General features: G+C 37.3%; 1 protein-coding gene across 1 annotated transcript in view; it reads right to left on the bottom strand.

The window, feature by feature from the left end:
- Positions 1 to 698: 698 nt before the first annotated feature.
- LOC122899251 (catenin alpha-3-like) overlaps positions 699 to 21,440 on the bottom strand; it is a 216,606-nt gene continuing 195,864 nt past the window's right edge. The window contains exon 5 of the mRNA XM_044236823.1: positions 699 to 902. Coding sequence (XP_044092758.1) covers positions 699 to 902 — 204 coding nt within the window. The remainder of the gene's footprint in view (positions 903 to 21,440) is intronic.

Consider the following 21,440-nt stretch of genomic DNA (forward strand, 5'->3'; position numbering starts at 1 on the left):
GTTCTGATGGGAATAAACATTCAATCAGTAAAAGCTTGACAACCCTGACACCTAGTGGCTCTGAGGAAATTGGTGAGGCTCAGCTTGGGAAAATTAGCTAGCTAGTTACTGTGGCAGCATCTCACAAATAAATCAAATTTAGTGATTACTAATTTTTTTTATACTAATTCTGAAAGCAACTTTATAAAAATCTATTTTGGTTCTGTATTTATTTGGAGGTCTATACAAGGAGGCTAAAAGCTTTGCATTTGTAAAGTACATTTTCCTTCCCCCTTACACATTTAGCAAAATTCCACTAATCTTCAGAGATCTAACAAGAAAACTAAAGGTAGATTCATACTTTGGCATATTCATGATTCTTTCCCTTAATTTTGTACGTACATCTATATCCTTTTTCTGGTCATCAGGTGATTTTTCTCCTCAAGTATCCCCCTGTCAAATATAAAAGCCATCTGGCCAAGCCATCACAGAGGTTTCCTTTATGACATTGAGGCATCCTTAGTCAAAGGGTAGTTATAGCTTCACAAACCAGCAGGAGTTTTCTTTAAGGGAGGTATAAGGACACATGTGGAAACCCCCAAACTGCACATCTAAAAGCAAGGACAACAATGAATTCTTCAGGAAACCGTATGAACGCAGCAGGTCAGCACAGCACAACACAACCTATTTCTGCCCTAAACATTAGAAGATAAGTCTCCCTAGATCCACTTAAACCTGACAGGCAGAATGGCAGGAAGCATAAAGTGTTCATCTCCTCCACCAGGAAGAGTTCTGACTCCTACCTGCTGACGTTTGAAGGCTAAATAATCCAGATTTTCCAGCTCCTTTCCAAGCTTCTGGTAGGTTTTCTGGAGGTCAGATTTATTGGAAACATTTTTTAGAGACTCAAATGTTCTTTGAAACTGAAATTGAAAACAAAAGTAAATCATTAGGATAGCAGTACATTTTTCTCAAATGCCTAACTAGCTGAAACAGAGAAATAGTCCAGACTGAGCCTCAGTTTCTCTCATTCATAATCCAGAGTGAACACATGCCAATTGCCCTTCAGTGAAATGACTGTAAAGAATTAGAAACTGTATCATAAGTATAACCAACATTACCGCATGAATGGGAAGCATGTTTAATCCTCATTCTAACAAAAGAGCATACTGCATTTAAAAAAAAACTGTTTTAGCATATACTGTTACTTCTAATGAAAAAAATTGTGATGAATGTATTATAATTTCAAATCACAATGAGGAAGTATTAAGAAAGCTCTCACATTCCAATCACAGAAACAAATATATATAAAGGTAGCTGCTTGTCTCTATAGAAATATCTATGCAAAATCAGCACCACACAAACTTCAGCCAGGAAGATCTCTCAGATCTTGTATTTTGAGAAGGAAGGAAAACTAACATTTCTGTGATCGAAGCATATGTAGCACGTTCAGCAAACATTTATTCATTTCTGCTCTATAACGCAGATGAGTTATAAATCAGTTCTGCTGAATCAGAATGCTTCTGTTCATTTTTAAGTCAGATACTAGATAAACATAAAGGAGACAAATTGCAGTGGATCACAGAATATTGTTCTGCTGCTAATAATTAATTAAGCAAAGGGAGATCACAAGATATTCAATTCTTGGTTTATTTTAATAAATTAAAACATACTTTGGAATATCAGTGATTGAAAATGTCGAGTAATGTCACCTGCAATGACATTTGCATTTGCTCTCTTTCCTTGTCATTTACCTCCCATATTCTCACTGTGTGCATTTAGACAGATTTCTACAGAGAGAGACTTCACCATTTTAAACACACCAGAATTCCATGGACTATGATGCTATGAGACAGGCTAATAAGATTGTATAGAATATTATTAAGTTTCCAGGGAAATTATTTGACCTTACTATTCAAACTCTGTGGGATAAGTCATATTATAATGGCATTCTACTGAATTAAATGCTCAATTTCATAAAAGCAACATGTTTATCTCAATCCAAGGTGACAGAGGAAAAAGAAATGGAAAATAACAATGCTAAGCTTTCACAGTGCTACAGTAAATTAAATTCAACAAATAATCTTTTAGAACCTACTATGCACAAGGCACTATGAATATAAAACACATTTCCTGCCCTAAAGGAACTTAAAAACTATGAAGGAACTACACATGGAACTCAGAAATGGGAAAGACCCTGACGTTTATTGAGCCAGGTACTTTGTGCTTTCCAATGTAATCCTATTTCTCTACCCAATCTACAAGTAAGTACACTGGGACTCAGAGAGTATAAACCAGGTTTTTACTACAGTGTTTGTACTCTTTCTACCATACCACTAACTCTAATGCAAGGCAAAGTAGTAAAGAGAGTCCAAAAACAAAAAAAGAGAGAGAGAAATAAAAGCAAAATATAGTAAAACAGAAAAAAAAAAAAACTAGTTATACCAACTGAGGAACTCAGGCCATGTAGAAGACACGAAGAGATCTGATTTAGGCTTCAAATGGAAGGACAAGTTCTCAGACCCTTAAAAGGGAACAGATTCTACAGTTTCAACATAGCCAAAGTCTGCTCGTTTCCCTATTTTTTTAATATAATTTTTTCAAAGATTTTATTTATTTATTTGACAGAAATCACAAGTAGACAGAGAGGCAGGCAGAGAGAGAGAGACAGGGGAGGAAGCAGGCCCCCCGCCGAGCAGAAAGCCTGATGTGGGGCTCCATGCCAAGACCCTGGGATCATGACCTGAGCTGAAGGCAGAGGCTTTAACCCATTGAGCCACCCAGGTGCCCCTCGTTTCCCTATTTTATAGCATAGTTAACAAATTTATCTTGACATAATTATAATGACTTTTATATTAACTGTTTATCTTGTTGATGATCATTTCTGTGTCTTGCCCATTTCTTGGTCCCTTCTCACTACATTCAAATCAAAATACCAAATTTAATATTCTAAACAATTTAAGCAAATTTACCAACAATTAATATAAACTAACCAATCTATTTAATTCTAAGCATTTTATATTCCCTAAAAAATATTAGCTCTACTTCTGAAATACTTCTTTTTCACATTTACTTCTGTGAACTTTATACAGATCCGAATAGGAATTTTAGGGTAAATACATTTATAAATCTTCAAAAAAAAAAAAAACCATGAAAACCAAGCAATACTTCCATGGCCAGAGAAGAAAGGGAGACAATCCAGGAAGAATACATCACCACAAAACATTTCTATGAAAAATCAGTCTGCGTAAAGTGGAGACTTTAAAGTTTGACCTTTCATTATCAAGACTTTCTCTCTCCATTTATTGACACTAAGTAGCTCAAAGTACTCAAATTATGATGATTCATTTATTTAAGTAAAATTTTTCCCATATAACAACAAATAATTGTCAAGGAGAGGTCATACAATTATCTGTAGTGTACTTTAGGTTAGATCCCTATTAAACATACCCCATCTCTCTCTGCCCATATATATATTTAAAGATGTTAAAGAGTAAAAGCAATAATTTTACTTTGCAGATAAAGCTGACATGAAAAAGATAAAAATAAGACAGTGATTAAAGAGAGGTTTAGATTTTACTTTTAAAAAATTAGATGTTGACTTTATTTGAGGATTTTTCATTCCAATAGGCCACTGTGCTTGATCACTGAAATAGACCTCTTAAGATTTTCTCATTAGTTCAGTGCACTGCAATTTCATTATGTTGACTATGTCTCAGAATAAATGATCTCTCAGTTGAAGATAAGTTGGGAAAGGACGCAGAATTAATTGAAGAGATTTTAACATTCCTGTATTTTACCTCTTCAAACTTTTGAGTGGAAATTTAAAATAAGCAAAGAAGGCCCAATAATTTATTGAACACTACATGTATCCTGTGTTAATATTTTTCCCTTACTACAAAATTCAAATGTAAAATAAAAAAGCCCAATGAATAAATCTGACCTCCAACAAGCGTAGGAATGTTCTAAAACTGCCAAAACTGAGTATCAAAATGATCTCTGAACCAGGAAACAAATGCAAATTCTGTTCTATTTGATTACCTTATGAAACAATTATCACAGGGCAGACAAGACAAAAATGAGAAGAAGCAAACATTATCTCTAAGCCCAAAATTTGCCACTAGAGTAAGCACTGTAAACACTCCCAGTGTGTTTTCTCATAAAACTCTTTTCTGTTCAGATTTTGACTCAAGATGGCAAATGTAGGAAGGTCCTGCCTCCACCTCCTCCCATAGACACATTGAAATTACAGATGTATATGGAACAATTTCCTCTGGGGAAAAAAAAGTCTAGAAACTGGCTGAGGAACCACTTCACATCAAGCAAATAAGAGGTAAACATCAAAGCAGGTAGGAAAGACACAAAGTAGGAGGAGAAGCAGGTAGGAGAGACACAAACTCACCATAAACCCCCCATCCCCAGCATGGCAACCCACATTTGGGAGGAAACTCAAAACCCACAGCTAGTCCCTGAGTATTGAAGGTTTTGTACCCCACATTAGGCATGCCTACATTTAAGACCAGCACCCAAGAGAAACCTAAAACAAGAGGCTTTGCAGACAAATGGAGCTCATGCCCACAAGATTGACAGGGCTTTGTCAAACAGAAATGGCTCTGCAACAGCTGTGTGCAGGAGTGCCTGGGTGTCTCAGTCATTCAAGCGTCTGACTCTTGATTTCAACTCAAGTCATGATCTCAGGGTCATGAGATTGAGCCCCACTGTGTGCTGAGCACTCAGCAGGGACTCTGCTTGAGATTCTCTCCATCCTTTCTCTCCCACTCAAATTAAATAATCTTGAAAAAAAAAAATGCCCTGCATGCAGGCTCACCCAGCACAAGAAGCAGCCCTTTGAAGATTTTATTTATTTGAGAGAATGAGAGAACATGAGCAGGGGGAGGGACAGAGGGAGAGGAACAAGCAGACTCCCCACTGAGTAGGGAGTCCCACACAGGGCTCCATCCCAGGACCCCGAGATCATGACCTGACCAAAGTCAGACACTTAACTGACTGAGCCACTCAGGCATCCCATTTTCTTTTCTCTCTCTCTCTTTTTTTAAAGATTTTGTTTATTTATTTGAGAGAGTGACAGAAGAAGCTGCCCTTTGAAAAGCATTCCAACTTTATGTGAAAAGACTCATTTGTCAATTTTTCTTTATATTTTAATTTTTAATTCCAGTTTAGTTAACATATGGTGATATATTAATTTCAGGCATACAATATAGTGATTCAAATATTCTGTACATTACTCAGTACTCATCAGGATTAGGTGTTCTCGGGGCAACCGGGTGGCAGTGTCAGGGAGAGCATCCAATTCAGTTTCAGCTCAGGTTGTGATCTCACAGTTGTGGCATCGAGCTCCGAAACCAGCTCCACACTCAGCACAGTCTGCTCAAGATTCTCTCTCTCCCTCTCCCTCTCCCTCTCCTTCTGCCCCTCCCCACTCCACTCACTCCTTCTCTCTTGCTTGTTCTTGCTCTCTCTCAAAATAAATCTTAAAAAAAAAATCATAAGTGTACTCTTAATCCCCATGACCTATTTCACCCCTTTCCCCACCCACCTCCCTCTCACAACCATCGGTTTGCTCTCTTTGGTGAAAAGTCTGTTCTTTGGTTTGTCTCTTTTTTCCTTTGGTCACTTGGCATTTTTTTAAGTTTTTATGTCAATTCCAGTTAACCTGGAGAGTAATATTAGCTTCAGATGTACAATATAGTGATTCAACAATTCCATACAACCCCCGGTGCTCATCACAAGTGCCCTCCTTCATCCCCATCACCTATTTCACCCACCTGCCAACCGACCTCCCCTCCTGGTAACCATCAGTTTGTTCTCTATACTTAAGAGTCTGTTTCTTAGATATCTCTTTTTTTTTTCCATCCCCTCTGCTTATTTGTTTTGTTTCTTCAATTCCACATAAGAGTTAAATTCTACGGTATGTCTTTCTCTTACTTATTTCACTTAGCATACTACTCTCTAGCTCCGTCCATGTCACTACAAAAGACAAGTTTTCTACTTTTTATGGCAAAGTAATGTTCCATTGTATGTATGTACCACCTCCTCTTTATCCATTCGTCAGTTGATGAACACCTGGGCTGTTTCCATAGTTTGGTTATTGTAGATAATGCTGCTATAAACATCAGGGTGCATGTATCTCTCTGAATTAGTATTTTTGTATTCTTTGGGTAAATACCTAGTTAGTTCAACTGCTAGATCATAGAGTAGTTCTATTTTTAACTTTTTGAGAAACTTCCACACTGTTTTCCAGAGTAGCTGGACCAGTTTGCATTTCCACAACAGTGCAGGAGAGCTCTCCTTTCCCCCATAGCTTCACCAACACCTGTTGTTTCTTGTGTTGTTGATTTTAGCTATTCTGATAAGTGGAAGGTAATATCCCACTGAAGTCTGGATTTATATTTCCTTGATGATGAGTGATGTTGAGCATCTTTTCATGTGTCTGTTGGCCACCTGTATGTCTTCTTTAGAGAAAGGTCTATTCATGTCTTCTGCCCATTTTTAATTGGATTGTTTCCTGGGGCATTGAGTTTTATATGTTCTTTATATATTTTGGATATGGAACTTTTATCAGATACGTCATTTATAAATATCTTCTCCCATGCCACAGGCTGCCTTTTAGTTTTGTTCATTATTTCCTTCACTGGGCAGAAGCTTTTTATTTTGATGAAGTCCCAATAGGTTATTTTTGTTTTTGTTGCCACTGGCTCAGGAGGCATCTAGAAAGAAGTTGTGATGTTTCCAGCTTTGCATTTATCAAGGTTGCTTTGGCTATTTGGAGGTTTTTGTGGTTCTATACAAATTTTAGTATTGTTTATTCTAAATCTGTGAAAAATGCTGTCGGTATTTTGATAAGGATTGCATTAAAAATGTGTAGACTGCTTTGGGTACTATATACATTTTAACAATATTTGTTCTTCCAATCCATGAGCATAGTATTTTAATTTCTTTTTATCATCTTCAATTTCTTTCATCAGCATTTTATAGATTTCAGAGTATAGGTCTCTTACTTCATCAGTTAGCTTTATTCCTAGGTATCTTACTGGTTTTTGTGCAGGTGTAAATGGAATGATTCTTAAATTTCTGTTTCACCTGTTTCACTACTGGTGTATAGAAATGCCACAGATTTGTGCATGTTAATTTTGTATCCTGCGACTTTACTGAATTCATTTATCCATTTTAGCTGGGTTTTGGTGGAGTCTTTCAGGTTTTCTATATATAGAATCTGCAAGCAGTTAAAGTTTTACTTCTTCCTTGCTGATTTGGATGCGTTTTATTTCTTTTTGTCATCTAATTGCTGTGGCTAGGACTTCCAGTGTTATGTTGAATAAAAGTGGTGAGAGTGGACATTCCTGTCTTGTTCCAGGTTATAGAGGAAAAGAGCTCAGTTTTTCCCCATTTATGATGTTATTAACTGGGTTTTTCACATATGGCCTTTATTACTATCCCTACTTTGTTGAGGTTTTTTGTTTGTTTTGTTTGTTTGTTCTTTTAAGAATGGGTGGTATACTTAGTCAAATACTTTTCCTACTGAAATGATCATATGGTTCTTATCCTTTGTTTTACTTATGTAATATATCACGTTGATTGATTTGAGAACATTGAATGATCTTTGCAGCACAAGAACAAATCCCACTTGATAATGGTAAGTGAATTTTTAAATGTATTGTTGGATTCAGTTTGCTAGATTTTTGTTGAGAATTTGTGCATTTATGTTCATCAGAGATACTGCCCTATAGTTCTCTTTCTTTTGTTGTGTCTTTATCAGCTTTTGGTATCTCAGTAATGTTGGCCTCACAGAATGAATTTGGGAGTTTTCCTTCCTTTTCTATTTGTTGGAATGTTTGATAACAGGTATTAACTCTTCTTTAAATGTTTGTAGAATTCACTTGTGAAGCCATCTGGTCCTGGAATTTTGTTTGCTAGGGGTTTTGTTTTTTATTTTTTTAAAGATTTTATTTATTTATTTATTTGACAGACAGAGATTACAAGTAGGCAGAGAGGCAGGCAGAGAGAGAGAGAGAGGAGGAAGCAGGCTCTCTACTGAGCAGAGCACCTGATGCGGGGCTCGATCCCAGGACCCTGGGATCATGACCTGAGCCGAAAGCAGAGGCTTTAACCCACTGAGCCACCCAGGCACCCCTGCTAGGAGTTTTTTGATTACTAATTCCTTTCCTGGTTATCAGACTCTACAAGTTTTCTAGTTTTTCCTGTTTCAGTTTTGATAGTTTATGTTTCTAGGAATTAATCCATTTCTTCTATGTTGTCCAATTTGTTGGCATAGAGTTTTTCATAATATTCTCTTAATAATTATATTTTTGTGTTGTTGGTTGTTGTTTCTCCTCTCTCATTTGTGATTTTATTTATTTGGGTTCTTTCTCTTTAATTTTTTATAAGTCTGGCTAGAAGTTGATCAGTTTTATTGATTTTTTTTAAAGAACCAGCTCCTGGTTTCATTGGTCTATTCTATTGGGTTTTTTGCTTTTTTAAGTTTCTTTATCACTTGTCTGCTGTAATATTTATTGTTTCCCTCCCTCTGCTGGCTTTAGGCTTCAATTGTTGTTCTTTTTCTAGCTCCTTCAAGTGTAAGGTTAAGCCGTGTATTTGAGATTTCTCTTGCTTCTTGAGGTAGGCCTATATTACTATATACTTCCTAACTCTTAGGACCACTTCAGCTGCATCACTAAAGTTTTAGACTATTGTGCCTTCATCTTCATTGTGTCCACATATTTTACTATTTCCTCTTTCATTTCCTGGTGGATCCATTCATTATGTAGTAGTATGTTATTTAACTTCCAGGTATTTGTGTTCCTTCTAGATTTTTTTTCTTGCGGTTGATCTCTAGTTTCATAATATGTGGTCAGAAAAGGTGCACAGATATTCAGTCTTGTTGCATTAGTTGAGGGCTATTTTGTGGCCTGATATGTGATCTATTCTGGAGAATGTCCCATGTGTATTTGCAAAGAATGTGTTTTCTACTGTTTTAGGATGGAATGTTCTGAATATATCTGTTAAGTCCATCTGGTCCAGAGCGTCATTCAAAGCCATTGTTTCCTTTTTTTTTTTTTTCCCAATTTATTTATTTTCAGAAAAACATTATTCATTATTTTTTCACCACACCCAGTGCTCCATGCAAGCCATGCCCTCTATAATACCCACCACCTGGTACCCCACCCTCCCACCCCCCCCCGCCACTTCAAACCCCTCAGATTGTTTTTCAGAGTCCATAGTCTCTCATGGTTCACCTCCCCTTCCAATTTACCCAAATTCCCTACTCCTCTCTAACGCCCCTTGTCCTCCATGCTATTTGTTATGCTCCACAAATAAGTGAAACCATATGATAACTGACTCTCTCTGCTTGACTTATTTCACTCAGCATAATCTCTTCCAGTCCTGTTCATGTTGCTACAAAAGTTGGGTATTCATCCTTTCTGATGGAGGCATAATACTCCATAGTGTATATGAACCACATCTTCCTTATCCATTCATCCGTTGAAGGGCATCTTGGTTCTTTCCATAGTTTAGCGACTGTGGCCATTGCTGTTATAAACATTGGGGTACAGATGGCCCTTCTTTTCACGACAGAGTAGAGAGCCCAGATATGGACCCTCAACTCTATGGTCAATTAATCTTTGACAAAACAGGAAAAAATATACAGTGGAAAAAAGACAGTCTCTTCAATAAATGGTGCTGGGAAAACTGGACAGCTATATGTAGAAGAATGAAACTCGACCATTCTCTTACACCGTACACAAAGATAACTCAAAATGGATAAAAGACCTCAACGTGAGACAGGAATCCATCAGAATCTTAGAGGAGAACATAGGCAGTAATCTCTTTGATATCAGCCACAGCAACTTCTTTCAAGATGCGTCTCCAAAGGCAAAGGAAACAAAAGCGAAAATAAACTTCTGGGACTTCATCAAAATCAAAAGCTTCTGCACAGCAAAGGAAACAGTCAAAAAAACAAAGAGGCAACCCACGGAATGGGAGAAGATATTTGCAAATGACAGTACAGACAAAAGGTTGATATCCAGGATCTATAATGAACTCCTCAAACTCAACCCACACGAAACAGGCAAACACATCAAAAAATGGGCAGAAGATATGAACAGACACTTCTCCAATCAAGACATACAAATGGCTATCAGACACATGAAAAAATGCTCATCATCATTAGCCCTCAGGGAGATTCAAATTAAAACCACATTGAGATATCACCTTACACCAGTTAGAATGGCCAAAATTAACAAAACAGGAAACAACATGTGTTGGAGAGGATGTGGAGAAAGGGGAACCCTCTTCCACTGTTGGTGGGAATGCAAGTTGGTGCAGCCTCTTTGGAGAAAGCCATTGTTTCCTAATTGATTTTTTTTGTTTAGATGATCTCTCCAGTGACATAAGTGGGTGGTTAACATCCCTTACTATTATTGTATTATTATCAATTAGTTCCTTTGGCATTGTTATTACCTGCTTTTTGTATTTGAGTGCTCCCATACTGGGTACATAAATACTTACAATTCTTATATCTTCTTCTTGGACTCCCCTTTAATATTATATAGTGCCCTTCTTTGTCTCTTGTTATAGTCTTTATTTTAAAGTATAGTTTGTCCGATGTAAGTATTGCTACTCCAGCTTTCTTTTGACATCTATCTGCACGATAAATATTTCTCCATCCCCCTCACTTTCAATCTGCAGGTGTCTTTAGGTCTCAAATGACTCTTTAGGCAGCATATAGATAGGTCTTGTTTTTTTACCCTTTCCATACCCTATGTCTTTTGATCTGAGCATTTAGTACATTTACATTCAACATAACCATTGATAGATATGTACTTATTGCCATTTTATTACTTGTTTTGTAGTTATTTCTGAAGATTTTCTCTGATTCTTTCTTTTCCTTCTCCCATTCATTTTTTGCTGATTTTCTTTGGTGATATATTTGGATTTCTTTGTCTTTATTCTTGTCTATTTAGTAATAGTTTTTGATATATCATTGCCATTAGGTTTGTAATAACCTCTTCTACAAATATCAATCTATATTAAGTTTATTGTTCAAGTTTGAACCCATTCTTTTCTCCTCTCCTCCACTGTTTTAGGTATATGTTATTATATTTTACATCCTCTTTTTGTGTGAGTTCCTTGACTGATATTTACAGAAATATTCATTTTTACTGCTCTTATGTTTCCTGCCTAATTTATACGATCATTTTCATTATCTCCTTTCCACATGAAGAATCCCCTTTCATATTTTTTGCAAGGCTGCTTTGATGGTCATGAACTACTTCAGTTTTTCTTTAGGAGACTCTAACACTCTTCTGGTGCTGAATAGAGTATTCTTGGTTAGATTTTTTCCCATTCAGAACTTTGAATATAGCATGCCACCCTTTTGTGACTTGCCAATTTCTATTTAGAAATCTGCAGGTATCTGTATGGGTCTTCCCTTGTAAGACAAGAACTTTTACCTTGCTGTTTTTAAGGTTTTTCTTTTAACACTATATTTTACAAATTTGCAGACAATATGCATTGGTGTTGACCTGTTTTTGTTGATTTTGATGGGAGTTCTTTGGATCTGCATTTCTGTTTCCTTCCCCATAATCTGGGAAGTTTACAGTTATTACTTCAAATACATTTTCTGCCCCCTTTTCCTCTCTTCTTCCTCTGGGATTCCTATAAAACAAGTATTACTCCATTTGATGGAATCTCTGAGTTCCCTAAATCTATTCTGTTGCATAATTCTTTCTTTTGTTCAGCCTCAGTGTTTTCTATTACTTTTTCATCTAGATCATTAATTCATTCTGCTTCTTCCAGTGCAGTTCTTTGCATCAAGGATGTTTCTAAACACATTTATTGCACTCTTCATTTCTGATTCTTCTTTAACTCTTTTATCTATGTTCTGAGGGTCTCACTGATGTCTTCTATACTTTTCTCAAGCCCAGTGAGTATCCTCATCACTACTACTTTAAGTTCTCCATCAGGTTTGTTACTTTATCCATTTCATGAGATCTCTGACTTTTGCCTTGTTCTTTCATTTGGGATAAGTTCCTCTGTTCTCATAGTATATCTAAGTCTCTTCCTTCTTTTCTGTGTTAGAAAAGCCAGTTATGTCTCCTAGCCCTGAAAGTAACAGCTTCATGAAGAAGAGGTCATGTAGTGCCCAGGGTCTGGATCTTCAGGGAGTGTCTCCAGGACGTGCTGTGTGCACTCTCGTGTTGTGTTCTAACTGTTCTCCCCTTCAGGCCAGTCATCTGCAGAGGCTCTCCCTGCCTGCTGTGGGCAGTGTTTGGTCCCTTGCCTGAATGTGGTGACTTTTAACTGGTGTGCTCTGTTCTGTATGTGAAATGAGACCTGTCACTACCAGAAATGAGGCCCTGTATCTCTCTAGTTGAGAGACATGGTGTGGGCAGGGGCAGGTCTTCTGGGGGAATGAGCTCACAATGCTAGGACTAAGGCAAGTGTGACCAAAAATGACAGTTTGTTCAGAGCACAGCAGGGTGGGGCAGGGCTTGGTATAAGCAAGTGAGGCAGCTAGTGTTAACAGTGCACTACTTCACACAAGTGGTTCTATGTTTATGCTGAAGGGCAGGGAGGAAATGGCACTAGCCAACTCCTTTCATCCCAAAGAAATGTCACCATGAATGCTGCCTCTCAGGGGCAAGCTCCAAAAGGAGCACATACTGTTCTCACTGTGTGTCCCACACACACACTCCTCAGATCACTGTTTCCATGCTGTCTGCCCTCTGGGGTTGCTTGTCTGCCTTCTCTCCAGGAGTAGCACAATGCCCTCCAGGTTCTATCCTAGCCAAGGCCATGGACATTTAAAACTCCAGGCTTTAAGCCTACCACTAGTTACAAGAACTCACAAAATAGAGCCCAACTGATTTTCGAAGGCAATGGCTTTGGGGAAATGTTCTCCTTGTGTTCCCCTTTATGCTACTCCCTCTCTTCCTCTTCTGTGTGACCAAGGCTCTTCCTGTCCACAGAGGCTACAATACATTTCTCCCCTAAACCATGTCTCTACACTTCCTACATTCTAAGATACGGCCTCTGCTCTCTGTTTAGTTGTGTATTTTATACTATCAGTATTCAGGTTGATTTCTGGGATATTTAGGATTATTTGGTAGTTATGAAATTGTATTCATAAGACAAGGTGAGCTTAGGGTCCTCCTACTCCATTGCCACCTTTCTGCTCCCATGCTCTTTCTTTCTTTGTTGAGTAAATTCCATATGTGAGTGAAATCATATATTTGTCTTTCTCTGATTGACTTATTTCACTTAGCATAATACACTCTTGCTCCATCCATATCTTTGCAAATGGCAAGATTTCATTCTTTTTGATGGCTAAGTAATATTCCATTGTACCTTTATACCACACCTTCATCCATTCATCAGTTGAAGACATTTGGACTCTCTCCATAGTTTGGCTATTGTAGATAATGCTGCTATAAACATCAGGATACATGTTATATTATATGTATATTTTTGTATCCTTTAGTTAAATACCTAGTAGTGCTGGATCATAGGATACTTCTATTGTTAACTTTTTGAGGAACCTCCATACTGTTCTCCAGAGTGGCTTCACCAGTTTGCATTCCCACCAAGAGTACAAGAAGGTTCCCCCTTCTCCAATCCTTGCCAATCTGTATTGTTTCTTGTGTTGTTGATTTTAACCATTCTGACAGGAATGAGGTGGTATCTCATCAGAGTTTTGATTTGTATTTGCCTGATAATGGTGATATTGAGCATCTTTTCATGTGCTTGTTAGCCATCTGGATGTCTTTTTTGGAAAAGTGTCTATTCATGTCATCTGCTCATTTCCTAAACCAGATTATTTCTTTTTTGAGTGATAAGTCTGGTAAGTTCTTTATCAATTTTGGATACTAATCCTTTATCAGCTTTGTCATTTGAAAATATCTTCTCCCATTCTGTGGACTACCGTTTAGTTTTGTTGACTGTTTCCTTAATTCTACAGAAGCTTTTTATCTTGATGAAGTCCCAACAGTTCATTATTCGTTTTGTTTCCCTTGCCTGCAGTGATATGTCTAGTAAGAAGTTGCTATTGGTCAAGGAGGTTCCTCCTGTATTGACCTCTAAGAAATTGATGGTTTCCTGTGTCATATTTAGGTCTTTCACCCTTTTTGAGTTTATTTTTTGATGGTGTAAAAAAGTGATCCGGTTTCATTCTTCTGCATGTCGTGTTGTTTTCTCAACGTCATTTGTTGAAAAGACTATCTTTTCTCCACTGGATAATCTCTCCTGCTTCATTGAAGTTTAGTTGACCATATACTTGTGGGTCAATTTCTGGGTTTTCTATTCTGTTCCACTGACCTATGTGTCTGTTTTTGTGCCAGTACCATCTGTCTTGATGACTACAGCTTTGTAATATATCTTGAAATTTGGAATTGTGATGCCTCCTGCATTGCTTTTCTTCTTTCAAAATTGCTTTGACTATTCAGTCTTCTCTAATTCTATATAAACTTCAGGATTTTTTTTCCTTCCAGCTCTGTGAAATATGCTGGTGTTATTATGACAGGGATTGCATTGAATGTGTGGACTGCTTTCAGTAACAGACATTTTAACAATAATTGCCCTTCCACTCCAAAACCATAAAATGTTCCATTTCTCTGTGTCCTCTTCTATTTCTCACATAAGAGTTCTATACTTTCCAGCATACAGATCTTGTAACCTCTTTAGTTAGGTTTATTCCTAGGTTTTTGGTGCAACTGTAAATGAGACTAACTCCTTGATTTCTCCATTACTTCATTATTGGTATATAGAAATGCAACAGAGATTTCTGTAGATTTTGTATCCTGCAAATTTACTGAATTCATGTATCAGTTTTAGCAACTTTACTGAATTCATGTATCGGTTTTAGCAAATTTTTAGTGGAGTCTTTTGGGTTTTCTACATAGAGTATCACGTTGTCTGCAAGTACTAAAAGTTTGACCTCTTCCTTGCAAATTGTAATGCCTTTTATTTCTTTCTGTTCTCTAACCATTGCAAATAGGATTACAAGTACTATGTTAACTAACAGTGGTGAACAGTGGTGAGAGTGGGCATCCCCGTCTTGTTCCTTACCACAGAGGAAAAGCTCTTAGTTTTTCCCCATTGAGGGTATTAGCTGTAGATCCTTTGTATATGGCCTTTGTGATGCCATATGTAATGTCATTGTATATGGCATCACAAAGGCCATATACAAAGATGTGAGGTATGTTCCCTCTATCCCTACATTGTTGAGAGTTTTTTATCAAGAATGGATGCTGTATTTTGTTAAATGCTTTTTCTGCAACTATTGACAGGATTACATGATTCTTATCCTTTCTTTTATTAATGTGGTGTATCACACTGATTGATTTGTGGATATTGAACCACCCCTGCAGCCTAGGACTAAATCCCACTTGATCATGTTGATTAATTCTTTTAATGTACTGTTGGATTCGATTTCCTAGTATCTTGTTGAGAATTTTCCCATCCATATTCATCAGGGATATTGGCCTGTAACTCCCCTTTTTAATGGAGTCTTTGTCTGGTTTTGGAATCAGGGTAATGCTGGCCTAATAGAATGAGTTTAAAAGTTTTCTTTCCATTCTATTTTTTGGAACAGTTTCAGAAAAATAGGTATTAACTCTTCTTTAACTGTCTGGTAGAATTACCTTGAAAAGCCATCTGGTCCTGAACTTTTGTTTGTTCGGGGAGCTTTTAAAGGATTTTATTTATTTATTTGAGAGAGAGCGAGAGAGAGCACAAGAGAGCATGAGGTAAGGAGGAGTAGAGGGAGAGGGAGAAGAAGACCCCACTGACTAGGGAACCCACACGCGACTCAGTCCAAGGATGCTCAGATCATGACCTGAGTCAAAGGCAAAAGCTTAACTGCCTGAGCCACCCAGGCAACCCTTTGGGAGATTTTTGATTACTGTTTCAATGTCTTTGTTGGTTTGGGTCTGTTCAAATTTTCTATTTCTTCCTATTTCAGTTTTGGTAATTTATAGGTTTCTAGGAATTTGTTCATTTCTCCCAGATGGCCCAATTTGTTGGTATGTAAATTTTCATAATATTCTCTTAAATTGTTTGCATTTCTGTAGTGTTAGTCATGATTTCTCCCCTTTCATCATTACTTTATTTACTATGGTCTTTTTTCTTCTCTTTTTGATAAATCTGGCTAGGGGTTATCAATTTTATTAATACTTTCAAAGAACCAGCTCCTGGTTTCATTGATCTCTTCTACTGGTTTTTTGGTTTTTGTTTTTTTACCTCTATAGCACTTATATCTGCTCCAGTCTTTACTTCCTTTCTTCTGCTGGCTTTAGGCTTCATTTGCAGTTCCTTTCCTAGCTCCTTTAGATGTAAAGTTAGGTGGGTGTTTGTTTTTGTTTTTGAGATTTTTCTTGTGTCTTGAGAGAGACCCTCTTAGGACTGTCTTTGTGGCATCCCAAAAGTTTTGGACTCTCATATTTTCATTTTCATTTGCTTCCAATGTATTTTTTTTTAATTTCAACTTTAATTTCCCAGTTTACCCATTCATTCTTTAATAGGATGTTCTTTAACCTCCATGTATTTGTGGTCTTTCCAAATTTTTTCTTGTGGTTGACATCAAGTTTCATAGTGTTTTGGTCTGAAAGTACGCATGATATGATCTTAACTTTTTTATATTGTTCAGGCCTGATTTGTGACCCAGTATGTGATCTATTCTGGGAAATGTTCAGTGTGCACTCAAAAAGAATGTGTATTCTGCTGCTTTAGGATGAAATGTTCTGAAAATATCTGTTAAGTCCATCTGGTCCAGTGTGTCATTCAAAGCCACTGTTTCCTTGTTGATTTTCTGCTTAGATGATCTGTCCATGGCTGTAAATGGGGTATTAAAGTCTCCTACTATTATTGAATTATCTTTATATTTGTTATTAATTGATTTATATATTTGGGTGCTCCTAAGTTGGGAGCATAAATATTCACAACTATTAGATCTTCTTGATGGACAGACCCCTTAATTATAACATAATACTCTTCTTCACCTCTTGTTAAAGTCTTTGACTTAAAATCTTGTTTGCCTGATATACTTATGGCTACTCTAGCTTTCTTTTCATGTCTTAGCATGATAGATGGTTCTCCATCTCCTCACTATCAATCTTCAGGTGACTTTAGGTCTAAAATAAATCTCCCATAGGCAGCATATAGATAGATCTTGTTTTTTTTTTTTTAATCCATTCTGATACTCTGTATCTTTTGATTGAATCATTTTGTCCACTTAAATTCAGAGTGACTAATGAAAGATAAGAATTTAATGTCATTGTCTTACCTGTAAAGTTGGTGTTTCTGGTGACGTTCTCTGCTCCTTTCTAGTTTTTGTTGCTTTTGGTCTTTTTCTCCTTAATATTTCTTGTAGGGCTGGTTTTGTGGTCACTAACTCCTTTAGTTTTTGTTCATCTAGAAAACTCTTTATCTCTGCTTCTATTCTAAATGATAGCCTTTCTGGATAAAGTATTCTAGGCTGCATATTTTTCCATTTCAGCACTTTGATGAATATATTCTGCCCCTCTCCTCTGGCCTGCCAAGTTTCTATGCACAGATCTGCTGTAAACCTGATTTGTCTTCCTTTATAGGTTAAGGACTTATTTGTCCCTTGCTGCTTTCAGGATTCTTTCCTGGTCTGTGTGTTTTATGAATTTGACTATGTTATGCCTTAGCAATAGTCAGCTCTTGTTGAATTTAATGGGGTTTCTCTACTTGGATTTTGATGACTCTGTTCTTCCCCAGATTAGAGAAGTGTTCGGCTATATTTGCTCAAATAAACCTTCTGTCCTTTTTCTCTCATTTTATCTTCTGGGGCTCCTATAATACAATGTTACTATGTTTTAATAAGTTGCTGAGTTCCCTAAGTCTACTTTCATGATCCATTATCTTTGCTTCCCTCTTCTTTTCAGCTTCATTATTTTCCATAATTTTATCTCCTATATCACTGACTCATTCCTCTGTTTCATCCAACCTTATTGCTACAGCATCCATTTGGGTTTGCATCTCAGTTATAACATTTTTAATTCTGGCCTGACTGGATTTGGGCCCTTTTTTCTCTGCACTAGACACTAGAGATTCTCTAGTGTCTTCTATGCTTTTTTCAAGCCTAGCTAGTATCCTTATAATCATTGTTTTAAATTCTAGTTTGGATATCTTACTTATATCTGTATTGATTAAATCCCTGGCTGTTATTTCTTCCTGATCTTTCTTTTGGGATGAATTCCTCGATCTTAACTTTTTGGAGGCTATAAATAAATAAATAATATAAAAATTAAAAATTTTTTAAAATCAATAATAGAAGCTAGATTTTAGGTACATTTTGGTATGCTTATTAAAAGATTAACAGAAAAAAGAAAAAAATTTTTAATTTAAGATTAAAAATTATGGCACCTGCATGGCTCAGTTGGTTAAATGTTAGCCTTTGACCCAGGTCATAATCTCAGAGTCCTGGCTCCCTGATCTGTGGGGAGTCTGCTTCTCCCTCTCCCTCTGTCTTTCTCCCCATTTGTGCTCTCTCTCTCTCTCTCTTGAATAAGTAAATGACATCTTTTAAAAAATTAAAAATTTTAAAAATTGTTCTTTCTGTATCCAAACAAACAACAAACCCAAAGGAAGCTAGATCCTGTTTCCCTTAGAGCTGAAGCTTTGCAGCACTCTATGATCAGGAGACTTAGTCCATGTGAGGTTTTGTGCCAGTCTTCTGGAGGAGAGGCCTGCTGCTCTGATTCTCAGATGAACTTGCCCTAGTGGAGAAGATGAACCTGCAGAGCACAGGGGGGTCAACACTTTTTTTTTTTTTTAAGATTTTTATTTATTTATTTGACAGATCACAAGTAGGCAGAGAGGCAGAGAGAGAGAGAGAGAGGAGGAGGCAGGCTCCCTGCTTAGCAGAGAGCCCGATGTGGGGCTCGACCCCAGGACCCCGGGATCATGACCCAAGCCGAAGGCAGAGGCTTTAACCACTGAGCCACCCAGGTGCCCCAAGGGTCAACACTTTGTATAGCACCTCCATTCTCCACTTGATGGCACTGTTTAGCTCACTGAGGTTGATCAGCGCTGTTGGGCAAGGAGATGAAAATAGTTTCACCAGCTCTCTCTAAAGCCACCCAAAGCCACCCACCACTCTCAGGAAGCCCTTGCAGACACACAATCGCCCCTCCTGTGTACCCAGCTTCTGTCAGATCCCCACCTTCACCCTGTGTCCAGGCTGTTTGCCTGCCAGGTGAGGCTGTGTTTCAAAACTCCACTCTTCAGAGGCCCCCAAAGTGCAGACCAGGCAGATTCTCTGGAGGAGGCTCTTGCATTGCTTGGCAAGTACCAGCTTGTCTCAGAAACAACTGCAAGACCATGCAGTGGTTTGGAGTTTATGGTAAGTCACAATCCACAGCCAGCGCCAAGGTTTGCTGACCTCACTGGTGTCTTTGTTCCTATACTGGTGAAGTGGGCAGCTCAATGGTGCCCCTAGCATCTTTTGCCCACAAGAGGCCATATCACCTCTACCAAATGCACTCCAAGCAGGAAAACCCCTTCTCCCTAAGCGACCAGAGGGATGTACTCAGACTATGCTGCTAACTACCAGGGGCTCTGTCCTGCTTCCTCATGGGAGCACCACCAGGCCCAACCCTCACTATGGTGCTGACCTCCAAACAAAACTCTGTGCTTCACTGTTTATTAAAAACTGGTGGTACTGAAACACTCTCCTTTTTCCCAATCAATGGTTTTGGGGAAGAGTTATCTTGTACAGTTCTCTGTGCATATTTTTGCACTTTTTTTTTGTTTTGTCATTTTTTCCTTCTATCCCATTGTCTCACTACTTTCTCTGTGATCATGGCTTCCTCCTCTCTGCAGCACCCCCAACTCTTTTCTACCACAGATCAACTCTCTGCAGTTCCTACCTCCCATGGGTTTATAGATATGCAGCTTTGCTCCATGTCTACAGTCTCTTCTGACTGATTTCTTGGGTATTCAGAATGATTTGATACTCTTCTAGCTATGTTCAAGGGAGGAAGCAAGCTTAAGGTCGCCTTAACTCTCTTGATCAGACAAAATGTACTTTAAAACAAAGACTATAAAAGATGAAAAAGAAGGGCATTACATAACAATAAAGAGGTGAATTAAACAAGATGATATTTGTAAATATTTATGCACTCAGCACAGGTGCACCTAAATATATAAAGCAAACACTAACAGATCTAAAAATAGATATAAAGTGCAATATAACAATAGTAGGGCATTTCAATTGCCATTTACATCAGTGGATAGATCACCAAGATAGGAAATCAAAAAGGAAATATCAACCTTAACACATTAGACTAGAGGAACTTAACGAATAAATACAGCACATTCCATCCAAAAGCAACAGAATACACATTCTTCAAAAGTGCGTATGTCATATTCTTCACAATAAATCATGTTGGGCCAAAAAACAAGTCTTAACAAATTTAAGAAGCTTGAAATTATACTAAATATCTTTTCTGAACACAACAGTATAAAACTAGAAACCACTTACAAGAAGATAACCAGAAAACTCACAAATATGTGGAGATTCAATGACATGTTAATGAACAATGAGTGGATCAATAAAAAAAATCAAAAGAGAAATTAAAAAATAGCTTGGAAAAATGAAAATGTAAACACATGACAAAACTTATAGCATCTAGCAAAAGCAGTTCAAAGAGGGAAGTTCATAGCAATAAACATCTACCTCAAGGAACAAGATATATCTCAAATAAATAACCAAACACTAATGTAACACTGTGTGTCAACTATACTCAAATTCAAACAAGACAAAACATAAAGCCATTGAACTTTCTATAAAGTTTTTTTGAACTTTATATTTCAAAATACTAGAAAAAGAACAAAGACTAAAGTTATTTGAGGGAAGGAAGTAACAAAGATCTGAGAGAAACAAATAAAATAGAGACTAAAAAGATAATAGAAAAGATCAATGAAGGCCAAGAGCTGGTTCCTTGAAAAGATAAATGAAAAGATAAACAAAACAAAAAAAAATAGGACACACCTTTACCTAGACTCACCAGAGTGACACCACAGAAATACAAAAAATCATAGGAAACTACCATGAACAATTACACACCAAAAAATTAGATAACCTAGGAGAAATAGACAAATTCTTAGAAACCTACAATCTTCTAAGACTGAGTCATGAAGAAATAGAGAGTCATAACAGACCAGTTACTAGGAAGGAGACTGAATCAGTAATCAAAAACCTCCCAACAAATGAAAGTCTAGGACCAGATAGCTTTACTAGTGAATTCTATCAAACATTCAAAGAAGACTGAATGCCAATCCTCAAACTCTTCCAAAAAATAGTAGAGGAAACATTTATAAACTCACTTTAAGAAGGCAGCATTATCCTGATACCAAAACCAGACGAGGACATCACAAGAAAAAAATTATAGGCCAATATTCTTAATGAACATGGATAC

The sequence above is a fragment of the Neovison vison genome, chromosome 2 (genome assembly GCF_020171115.1).
Source record: "Neovison vison isolate M4711 chromosome 2, ASM_NN_V1, whole genome shotgun sequence".
Taxonomy (NCBI): Eukaryota; Metazoa; Chordata; class Mammalia; order Carnivora; family Mustelidae; genus Neogale; species Neogale vison.